The sequence below is a fragment of the Phocoena phocoena genome, chromosome X (assembly GCF_963924675.1).
Source record: "Phocoena phocoena chromosome X, mPhoPho1.1, whole genome shotgun sequence".
Classification (NCBI taxonomy): Eukaryota; Metazoa; Chordata; class Mammalia; order Artiodactyla; family Phocoenidae; genus Phocoena; species Phocoena phocoena.
This window is the reverse complement of record NC_089240.1, coordinates 117053664-117069833: the sequence shown is the minus strand read 5'-3', so window position 1 is coordinate 117069833 and position 16170 is coordinate 117053664. Positions and strand designations below refer to the sequence as shown.

Genomic DNA, 16170 nt, shown 5'->3' with positions numbered 1-16170 from the left:
TTGCCAACAGCGGAGTCCCCAAAGTGTAGGTGGCGACCAGCGCGGGCCCAGGCAGCGCTGCGGGGAAGGCGGGCGCCGGGATCAGAGGGGGTAACGGGAGCGGGGAGGGGGGACGGGGGGCGCCGGGCTTCGATCTCGGCGGCCGACAGTGCGAGTCCGCTCCGGCGGCGTCCGAGGGCCCTGCCTGCCCCGGAGGGGCCGGGGGACGCCAGGCTGACACGCTCGCCCGCACTCCTCTGGGCTCGCCTGGGTTTTGCCACCCGGCGGCTGACGTCGGCGCGCCCCTGCCGAGATCTCCTTTTACTACAGCCCGCCGGCGGCTTTGTGCCGGCCCCGCCCCCCGCCGGCCCCCGCCCCCCGCGTGCCCACACCTTGTCGTTTATATAGAATGCGCCGCCGTGCCGAATCGCGGCTCTCCGGGACCCGAGAGTTCTTTGGAAGGAGAGCGTAAGCGAGGGAGCGGGTGAGCTCCTAGGGGGTGTGGGTGTAGGGAGACGGAGAGAGCAGGTAAGGGCCGTCGCGTCCCGCTCCTCCGCCCGCCAGCAGCTCGGGACCCCCCCCCTTTGGCAAAATTATAGGAACCTGAAAATTGGTTCAATAGAAAGAAAGAGGTGACCCTCCCCTCTCGATTCTCCGCGGGCGAGGAGCTGCGCGGCTCTGCGGTGTAACAGGCTCACACGTTGCTCATCACATGTTCAAACATTTCCCTTTCGGGGAGGCTCGTCATTTTTAAGTGAATATTTTCGTCTTTGTTTTCATTTTTTTTAACCTTCCTCGGCGTTTTATTTTGATGGAGTTGGCGGCCCGCAGCGGATGGGCAGAGGCGGGGGAAGCGGCCCGCCGGCGCGCGGGCAGCCCACCCAGGCAACTCCCCTCGCGGCCCCGCGCCGGCCCGGCGAGCGGCCGGCGCGGAGCCCCGGGAGGCCGGCGGCCGAGCCAGGGAGTCCCAGCCGCACCTCTCGGCGGCCCCGGGGGTGGCGAGCGCGGCTCTCCGCGGGCGGGCGGGGGTGGGCAGGAGCGGCGGGCGCGGGGCGCGGAGGGAGCGCCGCGCCGCTTTGTCTCTGCACTTCTGGAGCCAGGCGAGCGGCTCCTCCCGCGGCCGGCCGCTCGGGCTCGCGGCGGCGGCGGCGACGGCGGCAGCGGCTCCTCCTTCACCCCTCTCCTTTCCTCCCCACTCTCTCGTAGGCAGCGGCGGCGGCGGCAGCGCTGGGGGAAAGCGGCTTCTGCCCGGAGCCACACCGAAGGGAGCTCGCGGTCGTGAGTTGCCGCCCTAAGCACTCTCCCAAGTCCGGCCCGCTCGGCGAGGACTTCCGTCTCCTGGCCGAACCTTGTCAAGCAAGCTGGGATCTATGAGTGGAAAGGTGACCAAACCCAAAGAGGAGAAAGATGCTTCCAAGGGTAAGCCCGCCCGCCGAGTCCGCCAGCTTCCCTTCCCTTGGTTTCCCTCGCCCACTCGCGTGCGCGCCGCCCTCCGGCGGCTCCCGGCCTCCCTCCCGGAGCCTAAGCTGCCCGTGACCTCTGCGACCCCGGCGAGAAAGGCGGGGGCCGGGCCGCTGGGGGCCCTGGGTTTGCACCACTTTCCCTCCTTCCTCGTGGAATTGTCGCCCCGCGAGTGCCTCCAGCCTCTTCGCTCCCCCTCTGGACGCACCGGGGTGGCGCTGCGGGCAGAAGAAGCTGCTGCAGCCGCGAGCGCCGGGAACAGCGCTGCCTCTCACCGGCCGGTCCCCTCTCCGTGCGATTGCCTGTGTCTGCGTGTGCGCGAGTGTGCATATGTGTGCTGCGCGGGTGCAACATGGTGACATACTCAGGAATCTGCCCCACTCATAGAACCAAAGCTCGAATCCACCTTCAACCCCCCTCTCCCCGCCCCCAATGCAAACAAAGAGCCTGGCCGACACGCACAACCCCTCCCCCCACGCTCCTTTCCCCCTCACGCCCTCCGCTCCCCAACTCTCTACGTCCCCTCCCCAGAAGGCAGGAGCTTGCAACCTTCCACACGCCGCGTGCAAAAGTGAGCGATCCCGGTGCCCCGGCGCCGCCCGCGCTGCGCGTCGGCAGCGCAGCCTCGCCGAGCCCCGGGAGAACAAAGGCTCTTGTCCCCTTGGTACCATTGCCCAGCAGAAGCGGGTCCCCGCGGGAGGGGAGAGTCCCCTCCCTCCACTCTGGGGGGTTTAGCCACCTGGCCCGCGGCGCCCGGCCGCCGGTCCCCCGAAGAGCGCTTCTTGGCCTCGGGCCTCCCACCGGCGGGCTGGGGAGGCGCAGCGGAACAGGGCTCAGGCCCGGGAGAACTCGGGAGGAGGAAGGGGCGTCCCCCCGACCCCCACCAGTCCTAGCCGTGGCCTTGCTGAGGACCCGGCTTAGCTCCGGAATGTAAGCTGGAGACAGCATCCTTGGAGACCCGGGTGCAGAGAGGCACAGAAGAGGGGGTGTGGTTAGAGCCGTGGGGAAACGGCAGGTGCCTTAGGTGCAAGTGTCCGGAACGGCCACAGAGCGGACGCCGGAGTGGGCTGGACCGGCCCGGAGGGCCCCAGGCATGCTGAGCTGTAGCGACCCACGCCGGGTCCACGCTGCTGCAGAAGTGGGGCTGCAGTGGGGGGAGCCCCAGCCTTCGTTCACGGGGCCCCGATTCCTCCTTGAGCCCTGGGGCTCCCTTCCCTCCCACTCCTTTCCCTCTTCCTTTTTCTCATCTCCTCCTTCTCGCCTCTCCCCATCTCTCAAGAGCTTTCTTTCCCGGGAGATTCTGGGGCAGCGTCAGCCCTCCCCCGCGGAAAGTTGTCAAAGTCTTCAGCTCAGGGCCTTTATCCTTGTTTCTAAATGGAGCCGGTTCTCTTCCAACTAGGCGAAGCGCCGACGAGAGGCTCCAGAAGTTTGTGGGGCGTTTAGATCTGCTGTACTAAGGGTCAGTGTTGCCATCGGCTCAAGGCTAGAGGTCACTCCCTTCGGACCTTCTGATACCCGCAGGCTGTTTGAGGCGCACAGATTAATTGAAACGGTCACCCGGAAAGTAGAACTCCTGCTACACATTTCCAGAGCTTCCCTAATTGTTGTGCGTTTCAAACAGGCATTCGTATGATAAGAGAAAGTGACTTCCGTGACTTCCGGGTCGTTAGAAGGTTTTGTTTTCCGTTGAGGGCCCAGACAGGTGAATACAATTGGAGATGGTAGCACCAAATTGACCTAGGCAAGTGATTCCCCTTCTGCTTCTGGGAGTATTTCATTTGTTTCCGGAACTTTGGTCCCCGATTTCCATCAGGTGGTTACCTAAGGCTTATTTCAGGCTACCTTTAGGGAGGACCCTGAAACCAAATTCATTCACAGAAAATGAGATGCTGTTCTAGGAATATAATTTGTAATTGTCCAGAACGGAGTAAGAAGTCTGGAAACATTAGGACAAGTTTCTGTCACTTGATAATGAAAATTTTTACTAGGTGTACGTCATAACATTTTCTTACGTTGACTCACGACATTTGAAACCGAACACCTCTCTGTATGAATTGTGTAATTAGCATTTGGAATTATGGTTGTAATTAGAATAAATTAAAGTAATTTTACAAGACAACTTTTAAGAAGGGAGTTTACTTTCCCGAGGAGATGGGAATCTTATGGCTGCTAAGAGCCCGAATCCCATTTCTGTCTTTCTGTTGGTTGTTGAATATAGAGTATTTTCAAAATAGTGAATGCCTAGTAGCCCTTGGTATTTTACCCTTTCAGGTAAATATGTTAAAAGTCTTGTGTGACTAAATTTTAAAGACTACTTTTTATGTTAGAGATGAAAGATACCAGGTCTATTTATATTTTTAGCTAATAAAGTTTATTGACCATATTCATGGAGAGGTTGGGTTATTTACAGATTTCCTATGTATAGAAGTCATTTTTGGAGTTTTTAAAGCTAAGTGACTCGGGAGCACACTGCAACAGATACAGGATTGAACGTTTATTGGGTACTTTGAATATACACACTTAATTTTGAATGATGGTGTGACAAATGATTGAATCAAGTCAAAATTTAGCAACAGTTTGAATGAATTTCATAATGTTTTCGGAGCCTACTGCTCATTTAAATTTGGCCTCCCACCCCATCACCTGGGGTTGATGCTCACAGCCTATCATAACTGCATAGAAGATTATCACAGGTAGCAGGTAATTAGTTATTTTGTGCTCCTTAATGAAATACGGCTTTCAGAGCATATAAATTGCTCTTTGTCTTTTTAAATGATGTTCTTCAACTCATTGAGTTATTAAGACCAATGATGGACGATGATGTTTTCTCTAACCTTTTTCAGTAACATAGCCAGACAAGATGGACTGTCCTCTTTGGGAGGCGGGAGGGGAATCTTGATTGTGTTTGAAAGTATTAAAATGGCCTCTTGAGCAGCAAATCATCTTTTGTGTATTTAGGCTTTGCATAAACTTTTTTTTTTAGGTTAAGTTCTTTAACATTTGCTCTTTTTTTTAAAAAATTTATTTATTTATTTTTGTCTGCATTGGGTCTTTGTTGCTGCCTGTGGGCTTTCTCTAGTTGGCGGCGACGGGGGCTACTCTTCATTGCGGTGCGCGGGCTTCTTACTGCGGTGGCTTCTCTGGTTGCGGAGCACGGGCTCTAGGTGCGTGGGCTTCAGTAGCTGTGGCACACGGGCTCAGCAGTTGTGGCTTGCGGGCTCTAGAGCGCAGGCTCAGTAGTTGTGGCGCACGGGCTTAGTTGCTCCACGGCATGTGGGATCTTCCCGGACCAGGGCTCGAACCCATGTCCCCTGCATTGGCAGGCGGATTCTTAACCACTGCGCCTCCAGGGAAGTCCCATGCATAAACTTTTAAATTGGCAGATGAATATATAGTTTAGGGCACTCAGCTCCTGAACAGGAGGACCTATTTCCATTTCAGGGAAGAATAACATTTGGTTGTTCAAGCAGCTATTCACTTAGCTTTGACTCTCTTCTCTACCTTGTCACATAAGATCTTTTCAGCAGTTCTCTGTTGTAAAAGCACTCAGTTAAGGCTGTGTCTGGTTTACTGCAACCGTGTTCCTGTGGCATTCGGAGACTGTGTAGCCTGTTACAGATAAAACCAAATTGTTTGTAGATTGAGTGAAAGAAAGTCCTAGCCAATTCTTGATTTCAAAACTGTCATTTGGTTTGGGAATTCCCTGGCAGTCCGGCGGTTAGGACTCTGCGCTTCCACTGCAGGGGGCACGGGTTTGATCCCTGGTCCTGGTACTAAGATCCCACATGCCGCATGACATGGCCAAAAAAACCCCACAACTGTTATTTGGTTTGTAGTTGGAGTTTGGGTTTGGGTGTGTTTTTTCAGCAACCCCTTCCCTTGTGCTTAGCCTGAGAGCCATCACATCTGGGCAGGTTTAAAGGCCATGTGGGCTGTGGGTTCTCTCTGAGAAGGCCAGCACTAACGTCAGGCTGGGTTTCTGCTGGCTGCTGGGCAGTGGAGGACAGTTCCACGCAGAGTCCGAGACGCCAGCCACTTGCACAGCTGTCGCTGTAACAGATTACGTTACACACGTGCATTTATGGGTGCAACTCATTTTCAGTTCCCTCCCTGGCCTTTTCCAGTAGCCTCTCTAACCATACCTAAGAAGGACAGGGCATTGTGGTCAGGCAGCCAGCGTATCAAGTCTTGAACCTGGAAGGCCATTCCAAAAGCTCATCTTGGTCTTGGTGGATTATTGCAGTCGCCTCCGTGAAGTGTCTTTCTCAGACTTGGGCCAGGTGAAGCAGGTGTTTAGAGGTATTTCACCCACAGGAAGTCATGATGTTGGTGACCTCTTATTAAAAATTAGCAGTCAGGGACTTCCCTGGTGGTGCAGTGGTTAAGAATCTGCCTGCCAGTGAAGGGGACACGGGTTCGATCCCTGGTCCGGGAAGATCCCACATGCCGCGGAACAACTAAGCCCGTACGCCACAACTACTGAGCCTGCGCTCTGGAGCCCGCGAGCCACAACTACCGAGACCCCGTGTGCTGCAACTACTGAAGCCCGTGCGCCTAGAGCCCGTGCTCCGCAACCAGAGAAGCCACCGCAGTGAGAAGCCCGCGCACCGCAACGAAGAGTAGCCCCCACTCGCCGCAACTAGAGAAAGCCCGTGCGCAGCAACGAAGACCCAACGCAGCCAAAATAAATAAATAAATTGGGGAAAAAACGAGAGAGAGAAAAAAAACTAGCAATCATAATCTCCCTATTACTCATACAGGGGCTTGTTTTTTCACCTGGTGCGTGTCACCATGGACCAGTACGGTATTATGGAGTGTCATAAGCCCCAGATTTGCTTCCGTGGCCGAGATGGTGATCACAGCCTCAGTGAGGGGTTGTGGCCAGGGAGATCTCTAATCAGATGCGTTGGTCTGTTCTTGGGGATAGGTGCAGAAGATGAGTGCACAGTGTCCCCAAATCCTCGTCATTATTATTTCCAGTGGTGTGCAGCTTCTTTACTGACAGGCTGGAGCAGGAGTGGGATGCGGGTTAGGGGCACTGTATCTTCTTAGCTCTGCTTCCTCTAAGTCTCTTGCCAGTACAGTTCAAATTGTTAAAAGGCGTTAGGATGCATCCTCGGGCTGGAGGTGTGAGGGAGGTTGGAGTCCGAAAGGATGTTGCAGGATGAGCAAGGAGCAGAAAGTGAGCTGTGGGGTTGAGGTCCATGCCTCGTGCGCAGGGACATGTATGGTGGCTCTGAGCACAGGGCCAGAACTGGGAGAGAACTGGAGTCAGGGTCTGGGTGGTAAGCTGGAGGGCTGATTTGTTGAGGCAGTCACTAGGGAGAGGAAACTTAACATTCCAGGTCTCTTTGCAGCTGTGCTGTTTTATGTTCAAATCAACTCCTCATTCTGGGAATTACAATCAACACAGAACAACCGGAATGTGTTGCAGCTCTTCAAATATATCCAATAAAAGGGCTTTCTAGTGTCTGCTTCATTATGGCTTGTATTTTTGGAGTTGAGAAATTTGAAAGGAATACAAGATAATTGCCAAGATTAAACAATTCAAAGAGGGAAAAAAAACCTCCCATGAGTTAAAGTGTGGCAGGTGGAGGGGATCCTCCATGTCTATTACCGTGCTAAGCTTAAGTGGTCTTTGGAATGCGAGGATCGGGCACATAAATATAGCTTTAGCAATTAGCAGAGACAAATGTCTGCATAAATCATTGTCTGCAGCCACCCATTTACATTTCCCTATCCAGAGGATCCAGAAGACACGTTAGCAGCAGGATTTCTCATCCTGTGTAGCGTGGTTCATCCTCGTCAGTCCTCACCAACTCTAGATGTAGCTTATTTATTTGTGATATACCAGTTCTACGAACTCACTTGAATGAGATTTCTGACATTTTAAAACGTGACATTTTATCACTTTGGTGAAAGCCATATCTTGATGAAACATTTCTTAGGGGTGTGAATTTCTGGGTAAATGGCACTAATTTCCTAAAGAAAGTGAAATAGTAATCATTATGCCCCCCACTCCAGCCTGCAGGTCGAATTCCTCCTTGAATTGGATGGCCATTTGTGTTTCTCTAAAGCCTTGTTTTCCAGGGTATTAATCCTGAAAATGGGAGTTTTATATTAGAAAAGAGATAAGTTCTTGATTCTTGGGGCACAACGGAAATGTGAAGGACTGTCCGTTGAGATCACTGTTAAGCAGTTCTCATGCCCTACGCATGCCTCTGCCCTTGTACGTTACATATAGCATCGATTTTCAAATGGAAATGGTATTAGTGTCACTGGCTAAGACCCTCCCCACAGGCAGTGGGCAGAGCGTAGTAGGTGTCCTTGCTGAGTCTTTTAAACTCTGGCAGCACCCTTGGCTTATGTCGGTGTAAGGTTTAGGTTGACGTTCCAGGGGGTGCATTGGGGCTGGGCTGAGCTGAGGCGTTTGCTTGGCCTGCCTGCTCTCCGCCTTGCGCAGAGACTTCAGATTTGGTTTTGGACAATCACTGTTGCCCAAAGGAATTCTCAGGTATACATGTCTGTCCTTTATGGAGCCTGTCAGTAGGGCCTGGGAAGAAAGAAAAAAATCTTCTGGTGAAAGGCAGGCCTGGTCAGAGGCCAAATTATATATAAAAGAGTTATTAAAAAAATGGTACGAACCCAATTTCCTTTTGTGTAATTGAAGATTATATACAACGTGAACAAATCCTAGGTGTACATCTCCACGAATTTTGACAAATGTTTACACCCACATGATAGAATATTTTCATCACGCCAGAAAGTCTTCTTGTGTCCTTTTCTAATCATTCCCCCTTCAAAGGCAACTACTATTTTGATTTCTGTCGTCATATTTTAGTTCTCCCTTTATTGAACTGAATGGAAATGGAATCTCGCAGGATGCACTCATGGTCCCTGAGACCTAGCCACCTCTCTGGTCAGCATGCTTCCTTTCCCAGTTGACAGCCCTTCTTCTTGTCTTGGCATCTGGTTTCTTGGAAGACCCCCACCCTAGGGCACTCAACAGGGTCTTGTACTTGGCAGCCCATAAGGAGCATTTGTTGAATGATCTAGGCAAGGTAGGGAATTCCTTTAAGCCAGGGTACGTCTTATTCATCCTTAATAATGATCATAGTTATTATTATCATTATTATAGTAGCTTCTAGATTACGGAGCACTTACTATTTACTAGGCATGCATGATTTTTATATATATCTCATTTAATCCTCATGACAGCCAAGTGAAATAGTGAATAGTATTTATGGACTTTAGAGATGAGAAAATTGAAGTTGAGGGAGATTATGTAGTTTGTACGAGGTCACATAGCTAGTGGGTCCCAAATTACTGGCACAGCACCTGGCATTGAACTAAGGATTGCCAGAGGCAGCGCTTTAACTCCGGGGAATTAATGTCAGTGATTGAGTTTCTGACATCTAGATAGGATGGGGAAGTAATTTTGGTTGGAGTCTTAAAAATAATGTAACCCGAGCGGGACGCTACGGGTCCTGCTGGGGACAGACCCCTCCCCCATATCCTCTGCTGTAGTTCCTCTCTGAAGTACCCAGACAATAGTATCTCATGCATATTTCCTGAGTTTTTCAGATGCTAAAACCCACCAGCAATGGAAGAAGTTAACTACTTGATGATCAGGAGCCCCTAGACCTTCTGGCGCCTAAGGACTGATGAAAGTTAATTGCCCTGTTACTTCACCATCAAGAGAATTGTGTGCGAGCTGATCACACACCCTGTGATCAGCCCCCTCACCTGGCCTTTAAAAATGCTTTGCTGAAGCCCTTTGTGGAGTTTGGGGTTCTGCACTCCAAACTCTGACATAGGCACACGAACTTGCATTTGGTAACAGCAATAGTTTTTTTGAGCACTGACCATATGCCAGGGATTGACATGAAATATCTCAAGCTATCCAAGATAGATATACATACTACTATTATTCCCAGTTGACAGATGAGAAAACAGTCTCGGGTTGAGACCAGTAGCTGTGGCACACGGGCTTAGTTGCTCCGCGGCATGTGGGATCTTCCCGGACCAGGGCTCGAACCCGTGTCCCCTGCATTGGCAGGCGGATTCTTAACCACTGCACCACCAGGGAAGCCCAGTTGATTCTTTTCTAATCCAGGTTTGCACAAGGACCAAATTACTTGCTGTTTGCCAACGTGGACATGACTAGGAAGAGTTTGCCTATACAGGCATGATTGCTCCATGGCTGTGATCTTTGTACAGCCAAAGAGATCTCCGAACAGATTTCTTGAGTGACTTATCTATCTCCGGCACTGTGCTGCGCCCCCGCAGAGATGAGAGAAACCCAGTCCTACCTTAAGCCTTAGGGGTGCCTTTTCCTTCCTCTTTGGCCTTGGACATCCTCACTTGTACTTTCCAAAGTGCACCTCCCCTCAGTTGGCCATGATTCTGACTTTCAAGATGTAAGCATCTGTCAGTTTGAAAATAATGGTATTTCTTCCCCAGAACTGAGTCTGGGAGCTTGTTTCACCTGTGTTCTATCGATTACACTTCCTCTTAATTCACAACTGGGTAAAACTCCCAATTGTTTATTTATTTATTTTTTCCATTACATGGCATATGCTTTCAGTCTGCCTCTCGGCAGAATCATCTGTCTCATTTCCCTTCTCTTTCTCTCACCCCACCCTCTCCTCCTTCCCTCCCTCCCTCCTTTTCTCTCCTGTTCTGCCCCCTTGTCTTGTCTACAGATGTCAGTGGTTTTCATTAAGTGAATGGGGTTCCTTAGGGTATGCTGGGCTCATTGGAGGATCCTCATGTCTGGATTTTCTCCCTTGATAGCTATAACTTCAGTAAAAGAAATCCCCCCCTTAACATGTGGCTCCATGGAAGAAGCATTCCACTACTTATTATATAACTCATTTTAAATGGAAAAATAAAGTGCGAGCTTTATTTTTTATACTGTTTATGCTGCCTTCAGTTCGATAATATTTCCAAAAATATACCTTGTGAACAGAGACATACGCCTTGAACGAGCATTATTAATTATAGTTCTCAAAGTTAGGACTCGTGCCGTGTTTCTCTGGTGCTGCAGAACCTAGGTTTAACAGCCGTAATGAACAGTGACGGGTCTATCGCGTGGTTATAGGTAAGTTTAATAACAAATGTGAAACCCAGTTCTCAAAAAAAATCCCTCCAAATTATGTAGGTAGCAGGTCTCCTGCTCTTGCACTGGGGGTCAGTAAACAGATCGAGTTCTTCAAATATTTATCTTGCTGTTAAAAGTAGAAGTAAACAAGCTAAAGAAGGCAGGCTGAGCGCAGTTCTTGAATATATGCCTACAGCTATTTTAAGAATCTTCTTTCAACCACGACTTTGAAAGTATTGTGAATTGACCTGCTTCTTTTGCCTTTGATTCTCCGTGTGTGTGCTCGCCTCTTCCCTTGGGGGGCTTATTGAAAAGACTTCCAAGAGCTCTTGGATTTGCGCGTGGTTTTCGGAGCCCCGGGAACAATGTGAGCGGTTCTCCTGGAAACGGGGCCGGCGCTCCTCGTGGCTCTTGCTCCCGGGAGCGTTTGTTTTCCGACTAACTGGGACCCGACAAGCTCGGACCCGGGCGCGAACGCCGAACGGCCCGCTTAACCGGTGTCCCTCAGTCGCCGCGGATCCGGCCGGCGGGTTGTTTACAAACCTGTGTGCTCATGAGCCTCGTGATGCGGCGGCTGCCGAAAAAAGAAACACGGAAAAGTTGTGTCACGGAAGGTGAAACTTGGCGAAGAAGTGCTCGGCGCCGGGCATGACAAAGCTGCTCGCGGCGGCGGTGGCGGCGGCGGCGGCGTGCAGCCCAGGGCTTTGCCCACCGGCCCCGGGTGCCGGCGGCCCGGCTCGCTCGCGTGGGGATGCCGCCGAGGGGGCGGGGCGCCGGGGGCAGCCCACGGCCTGGAGGTCTAGACCGCGGGCGCTTTGCAGCCGGTGGGAGGCAGCGTTAAGATGGTGGCGGCGGGCGGGGCCGGAGGAAGAGTGTCCTGACCCCCACCCCCTTCTAGCGATCTGGGCGTCCTTGCCCTGCCTTCGCCTGACCCTCCCGCTGGGCCCGTCAAAGGCGGATACCCTTCAAAGCCTGGAAGTCAGGTCTTGGCCAAACAGAAGTGCTTTGCTTTCTCTGTTTTCTGGTCAATGTTAATTCGGTTTCAGCTGTGTAAAAAACCTAGGATGCATCTTGACCAGAACGCCCCTGACCGTTTTGAATTGGTCTGCTTTTACTATTGCTTCTGTTTCGTGGTGTCGATTTTTTTCAGATTACAAAATAATGCGTGCAATTCGGAAAATCATAAAAGCATGAAGAAGAAAATATCCCCCAAGGGTCGTACTCCCAGGTTCTTTTTGAGATTTTCCTGCCAGTCTTTTTTCTCTCAATCTTATAATACACACGTATACATCTTTAAGTACGTGTGTGGGATTACACAGTAGATACTATCACCTGCTTTTTTCCCCTCAGCACCCTGTTAGAATGTTTTTCTATGTCATTAAATAATCTTCCACACTATCATTTTTAGTGCATGCACTGGGTGTGGATTTGGGGGTGACAAAGGAGAGATGGTCATTTGGAGCCTGTGGTTGTGAAAAGTTTTCCTCTGCTGCCTTGATCTTTCTCACTGGGCACCACAAACATTATTCGTATTTGATAAACATATGTATATGAATCTGTGCGTATGTAAAGATACGTATATGCATGTATAAATTTATACATATAAAATTAAATGCATGTAGACAAATATGCATATGTCTAAATAAATACACACACAAATATGCTTAGAATAAACCCTGAAAGAATATATATCAAAAGGAATCTCTGGGTCGTTGGCTTATAGAAGATGTACAGAGGATGTATATGTATATGTATGTTTATTCGTATCTTCTATTTTCTCTACAGTGGACGTATATAATGATCATAATGATATAATGAAAATTAACATAAACAATATATTGCTTGTGGATTGTCTTCAAACTGACTCTTCTGCTCCAGCTCTTACCATTTCTTGATCTGGAATGCTCTACTACCTGTTATTTCTACGTTTTGTGATCCTTCATGTCCAAGCTTAACCCACATCCTCCAGGAAGCCTCTCTCCCACCCTCCCTACAGGATCTGTTTACCCCTTGCACTGGGCTTCTCGGTTACCCATCTGGCAGTGTCCGTGGACTACTTTGGATAAATCTGATGATGCATTTTTCATCTGCTCATGTTTTATCTCCCCAACTAGATTTTAAACCTCCTCGAGGGCCCTTTTCACAAAAGAGGTACAGTACTCAGTAAATGTGTTACTTAACCAGCACTCTCAGCATCCTTCCTAGGTTTCTTTAAATGCTCTTGTACCTTTTGAAACTCCAGGCCATATCAGAAGCCCTTAGAATGACAGCAACAATCCATCTGGATTTAATATTGCTAATTTGATTTGGGGTATAATTTTCACTTTACAGTGGACCATATTCCAGGTGAAAGTGGCTGCATGGTTAAAAGCATGGATTTTAGAAACTTGGGTTCACATAGAAGTTCCTCTGCTTAGTCGTTGTATGATCTTGGGCAAATAATCTTTCTAAGCCTCTTCGCAATGGAGATAGTTATATTTATCTTACATGCCTATTTTAAAGATAGAATGAAATAATGTGTGAAAAACAAACATAGAATTTGGTCAATGGTCATATTGATAATATTATTAAAATAGTAGTGATTTTCGTATTGATTATTCAAGTTAGAGGGTTCTTGTTAAAGGGCTTGTTGGCCATAGAAATAAATCTACAGATTGACGCATCTGACAGTCATACTCCAATTTAATGGATTTTAGTTATACAGTCACTGGGGATGGGTTCCAGGACCCCCCACCCCCAGATACCAAAATAAAATCCGTGGATGATCAAGCCCCTTATATAAAATGGTGTAGTATCCGCATATAACCTATGCACATCCTCCTGTAGACTTTAGATCATCTCTAGATTACTTCTAATACCAAATGTAAATAGTTGTAAATACAATGTAAATGCTATGTAAATAGTTGATGGCCTGGGGCAAATTCAAGTTTTGCTTTTTGAAACTTTCTGGAATTAAAAAAAAAAACGTTTCTTAGATCCGTAGTTGGTTGAATCCACAGACGTGGAATTTGTGGATACAGAGTGCCAACTCTACTAATTCATGTATTAAGTAATTCATCCATTACTTTGTCAATAAATATTTGTTGAACCTCTTATGTGACAGCAGTGAGCAGAACACATAATCATCCCGGCTTTCACGGAGCCGATATTTTAGAGGTTTACTTAGAGGAACTGGACTTTCAGTGCACAAAGCACTCTGTCCCATGTTGGTGATATGTCAAGCAGTGAGTGACCTGATGCCCATAATAGCCATCCGGGCCCCCGGGCCCTGGCCAGCCCAAGCTACCAGGGAGGGAACCTGGGTGAAGTTGGACATGGGTTATTCATCTTTGGTCCAGGGACCCCTAGAGCTGAGGTTCCTAAACCTGCTTGGGCATCAGCACCACCTTCCACCACATACATCTCCACCATGAGAATTTGACTCAGTAGATCTGAGTATGGGGCTTATGAACCCATATGGTTTATAAATCTCCTTAAGTGATTTGAACGCACAGCCAATTACGGGGCTTACTGCTCCTGAGCAGTGTTTCTCTAGCTTGCAGGAAGTTAACAGTCACCTGTAGGGTTTGTTAAAAAACAAAAACAAAAAAACTACCCCTCCCCCTGACCTGCTGACAAAGAACTTTAGGAAGCGAGTTTGGTACTGTGAATTGTAAATCAGCATCTGGGTGATTCTTATCATTGAGCAAGTTGGGGAAACATTGTCCTAGAGACATCAAAGGACCCCTGGCTATTATGTGTAAATGTGCATTTTTCTGGTGGTGGCATCCATAGCTTTCAGTGGATTCTCACAGGGTTCAGTATCTCCAAAAATAGCCCTGAGCTCTGTGCCCAGCATTGTCGTCCATGAACTGTGTGCATTGGGTCCTCAGTTTTCTCAGCCCTGCTCATCCTCCACAGGCAGATGTTCTGTTTGGAAGCCTCCTTTCTCCATTCTTGCTCCTTTCTCTCTTGTCAGGCTGGCCTCCGTTCTTTCTGTTGCTTCCAGGAAGAGAATTTCAAAGCCTTGGGCCCTTCCAGAGAGGGCGGGGCTGGGAGGGAGCTTTGGGGATGCCATCCAGAGCTGGCCATCCCAGCATAGCTGTGAGAATGGTGGAGGTCAGTGAGCAGTTATTTTGACCCTTCTGGGGGCTGGACCTCAATGGATCTTCATGTGGGGGGGATAAGGGTCTGGAAAGCGCGACTTCTAAGATAATCCTTTGCCAGTCCAGAGCGGGTGGGCAAGGGCATTCCCCCTTCTTGGTACCACTTTCCTGCCTGTACGTGGCAGGAGGTGGGGCGGGGTGGGATTGCAAGGGTTGGGCCAGGCTCAGACACTTCCCTACTTGGTCTCCCCCAGGCAGCCAGCAGTGTCGCTGTCACTGGTTCATGAGCAGTCAGGTGCATTGACCTATTACTGCTAGTTACTTTGAGTTATAAATGGTTTCTATTTCCCCTGTGGAATTGGGGATTCAGGCTGTATAGAACGACCCGATTTGTATCACAAGAGCCTTTGGGATTTTGACAGATTTCACCACTTAAAAAACACAGCTTTTTGTCTCTACCCCACTGGACATAAAAGCAATCTTTGAATTTATGGAACAAAGAGCATGTCTTTAAACGGCAGTGCACACAGAAAGGGAGGAAAGGGAAGTAAGACAGTTCGTCCTCTTTTCTGAGGCCATTGTCTCCAGGCAAGTGACAAAACTGAATACGCTGAAAAATCTTGTATTGATTTTTTAGTGCAAAGGCATCTCCCTAGGATCTGAAAACCTGGTAGAAGATAATAAACTTGTTCTCCTGCCTTTGAGCCAGGAGTTGAGTTGCTTGGTTTACTGAGAGTGAGATTTTGACCAGGGTGCCTCTCACTTGACCATATTGATAGAGAAGAGGCTCGCTTTCTGAAAGCCTGATATATACAGGTTGGATTTAAATGGTGGATGGGGAGGTCATTGCGATATTGAAGGACTTACTGTTTTATGAAAAGGTTTTCTTTTCATAGCATCATCTCTGGAGTGTCTGAATGTTTCTTTACGGATCAGGGATTACTTCATTAAAAATAAAGAAATAAAGGCCAAGGCTAGAGGTCTCTTGTTGAAGCATTTGGGCTTCCTGCAGTTCTCATTATAAGCTATTGCTCGCAGTGGCTGTTTTCACCTCCCAGGTTCTTTTTAAAAATCTTCATTTTTACTTTTTATTGTGGGAAAATACACAGTGATTTTTTTAAGTGTACAGTTCTGTGGCATTATGTGCACTCAGGTTGTTCTGCGACCATCACCGACATACTTCCAAGATTCATTTTTTTAGAATTGTACATATATTTTTTATAAGGCAGGTTCTTATTAGTTATCCATTTTATACGTATTAGTGTATACATGTCAATCCCAATCTCCCAATTCATCACACAACCCCCCTGCCCCCGCCACTTTCCCGCCTTGGTCCCCATATGTTCGTTCTCTACATCTGTGTCTCAATTTCTGCCCTGCAAACTGGTTCATCTGTACCATTTTTCTAGGTTCCGCATATATGTGTTAATATACCATATTTGTTTTTCTCTTTCAGACTTACTTCACTTTGTATAACAGTCTCTAGATCCATCCACGTCTCTACAAATGACCCAATTTCGTTCCTTTTTATGGCTGAGTAAT

At 48.8% G+C, this 16170-nt stretch overlaps 1 protein-coding gene across 1 annotated transcript in view; it reads left to right on the top strand.

Annotated features, from left to right (window-relative positions):
* Nucleotides 1-412: 412 nt before the first annotated feature.
* The window catches only part of FGF13 (fibroblast growth factor 13), a 504867-nt gene continuing 489109 nt past the window's right edge, over nucleotides 413-16170 (top strand). The window contains exons 1-2 of the mRNA XM_065900451.1: nucleotides 413-507; nucleotides 1186-1398. Coding sequence (XP_065756523.1) covers nucleotides 1350-1398 — 49 coding nt within the window. The 5' untranslated portion in view covers nucleotides 413-507; nucleotides 1186-1349. The remainder of the gene's footprint in view (nucleotides 508-1185; nucleotides 1399-16170) is intronic.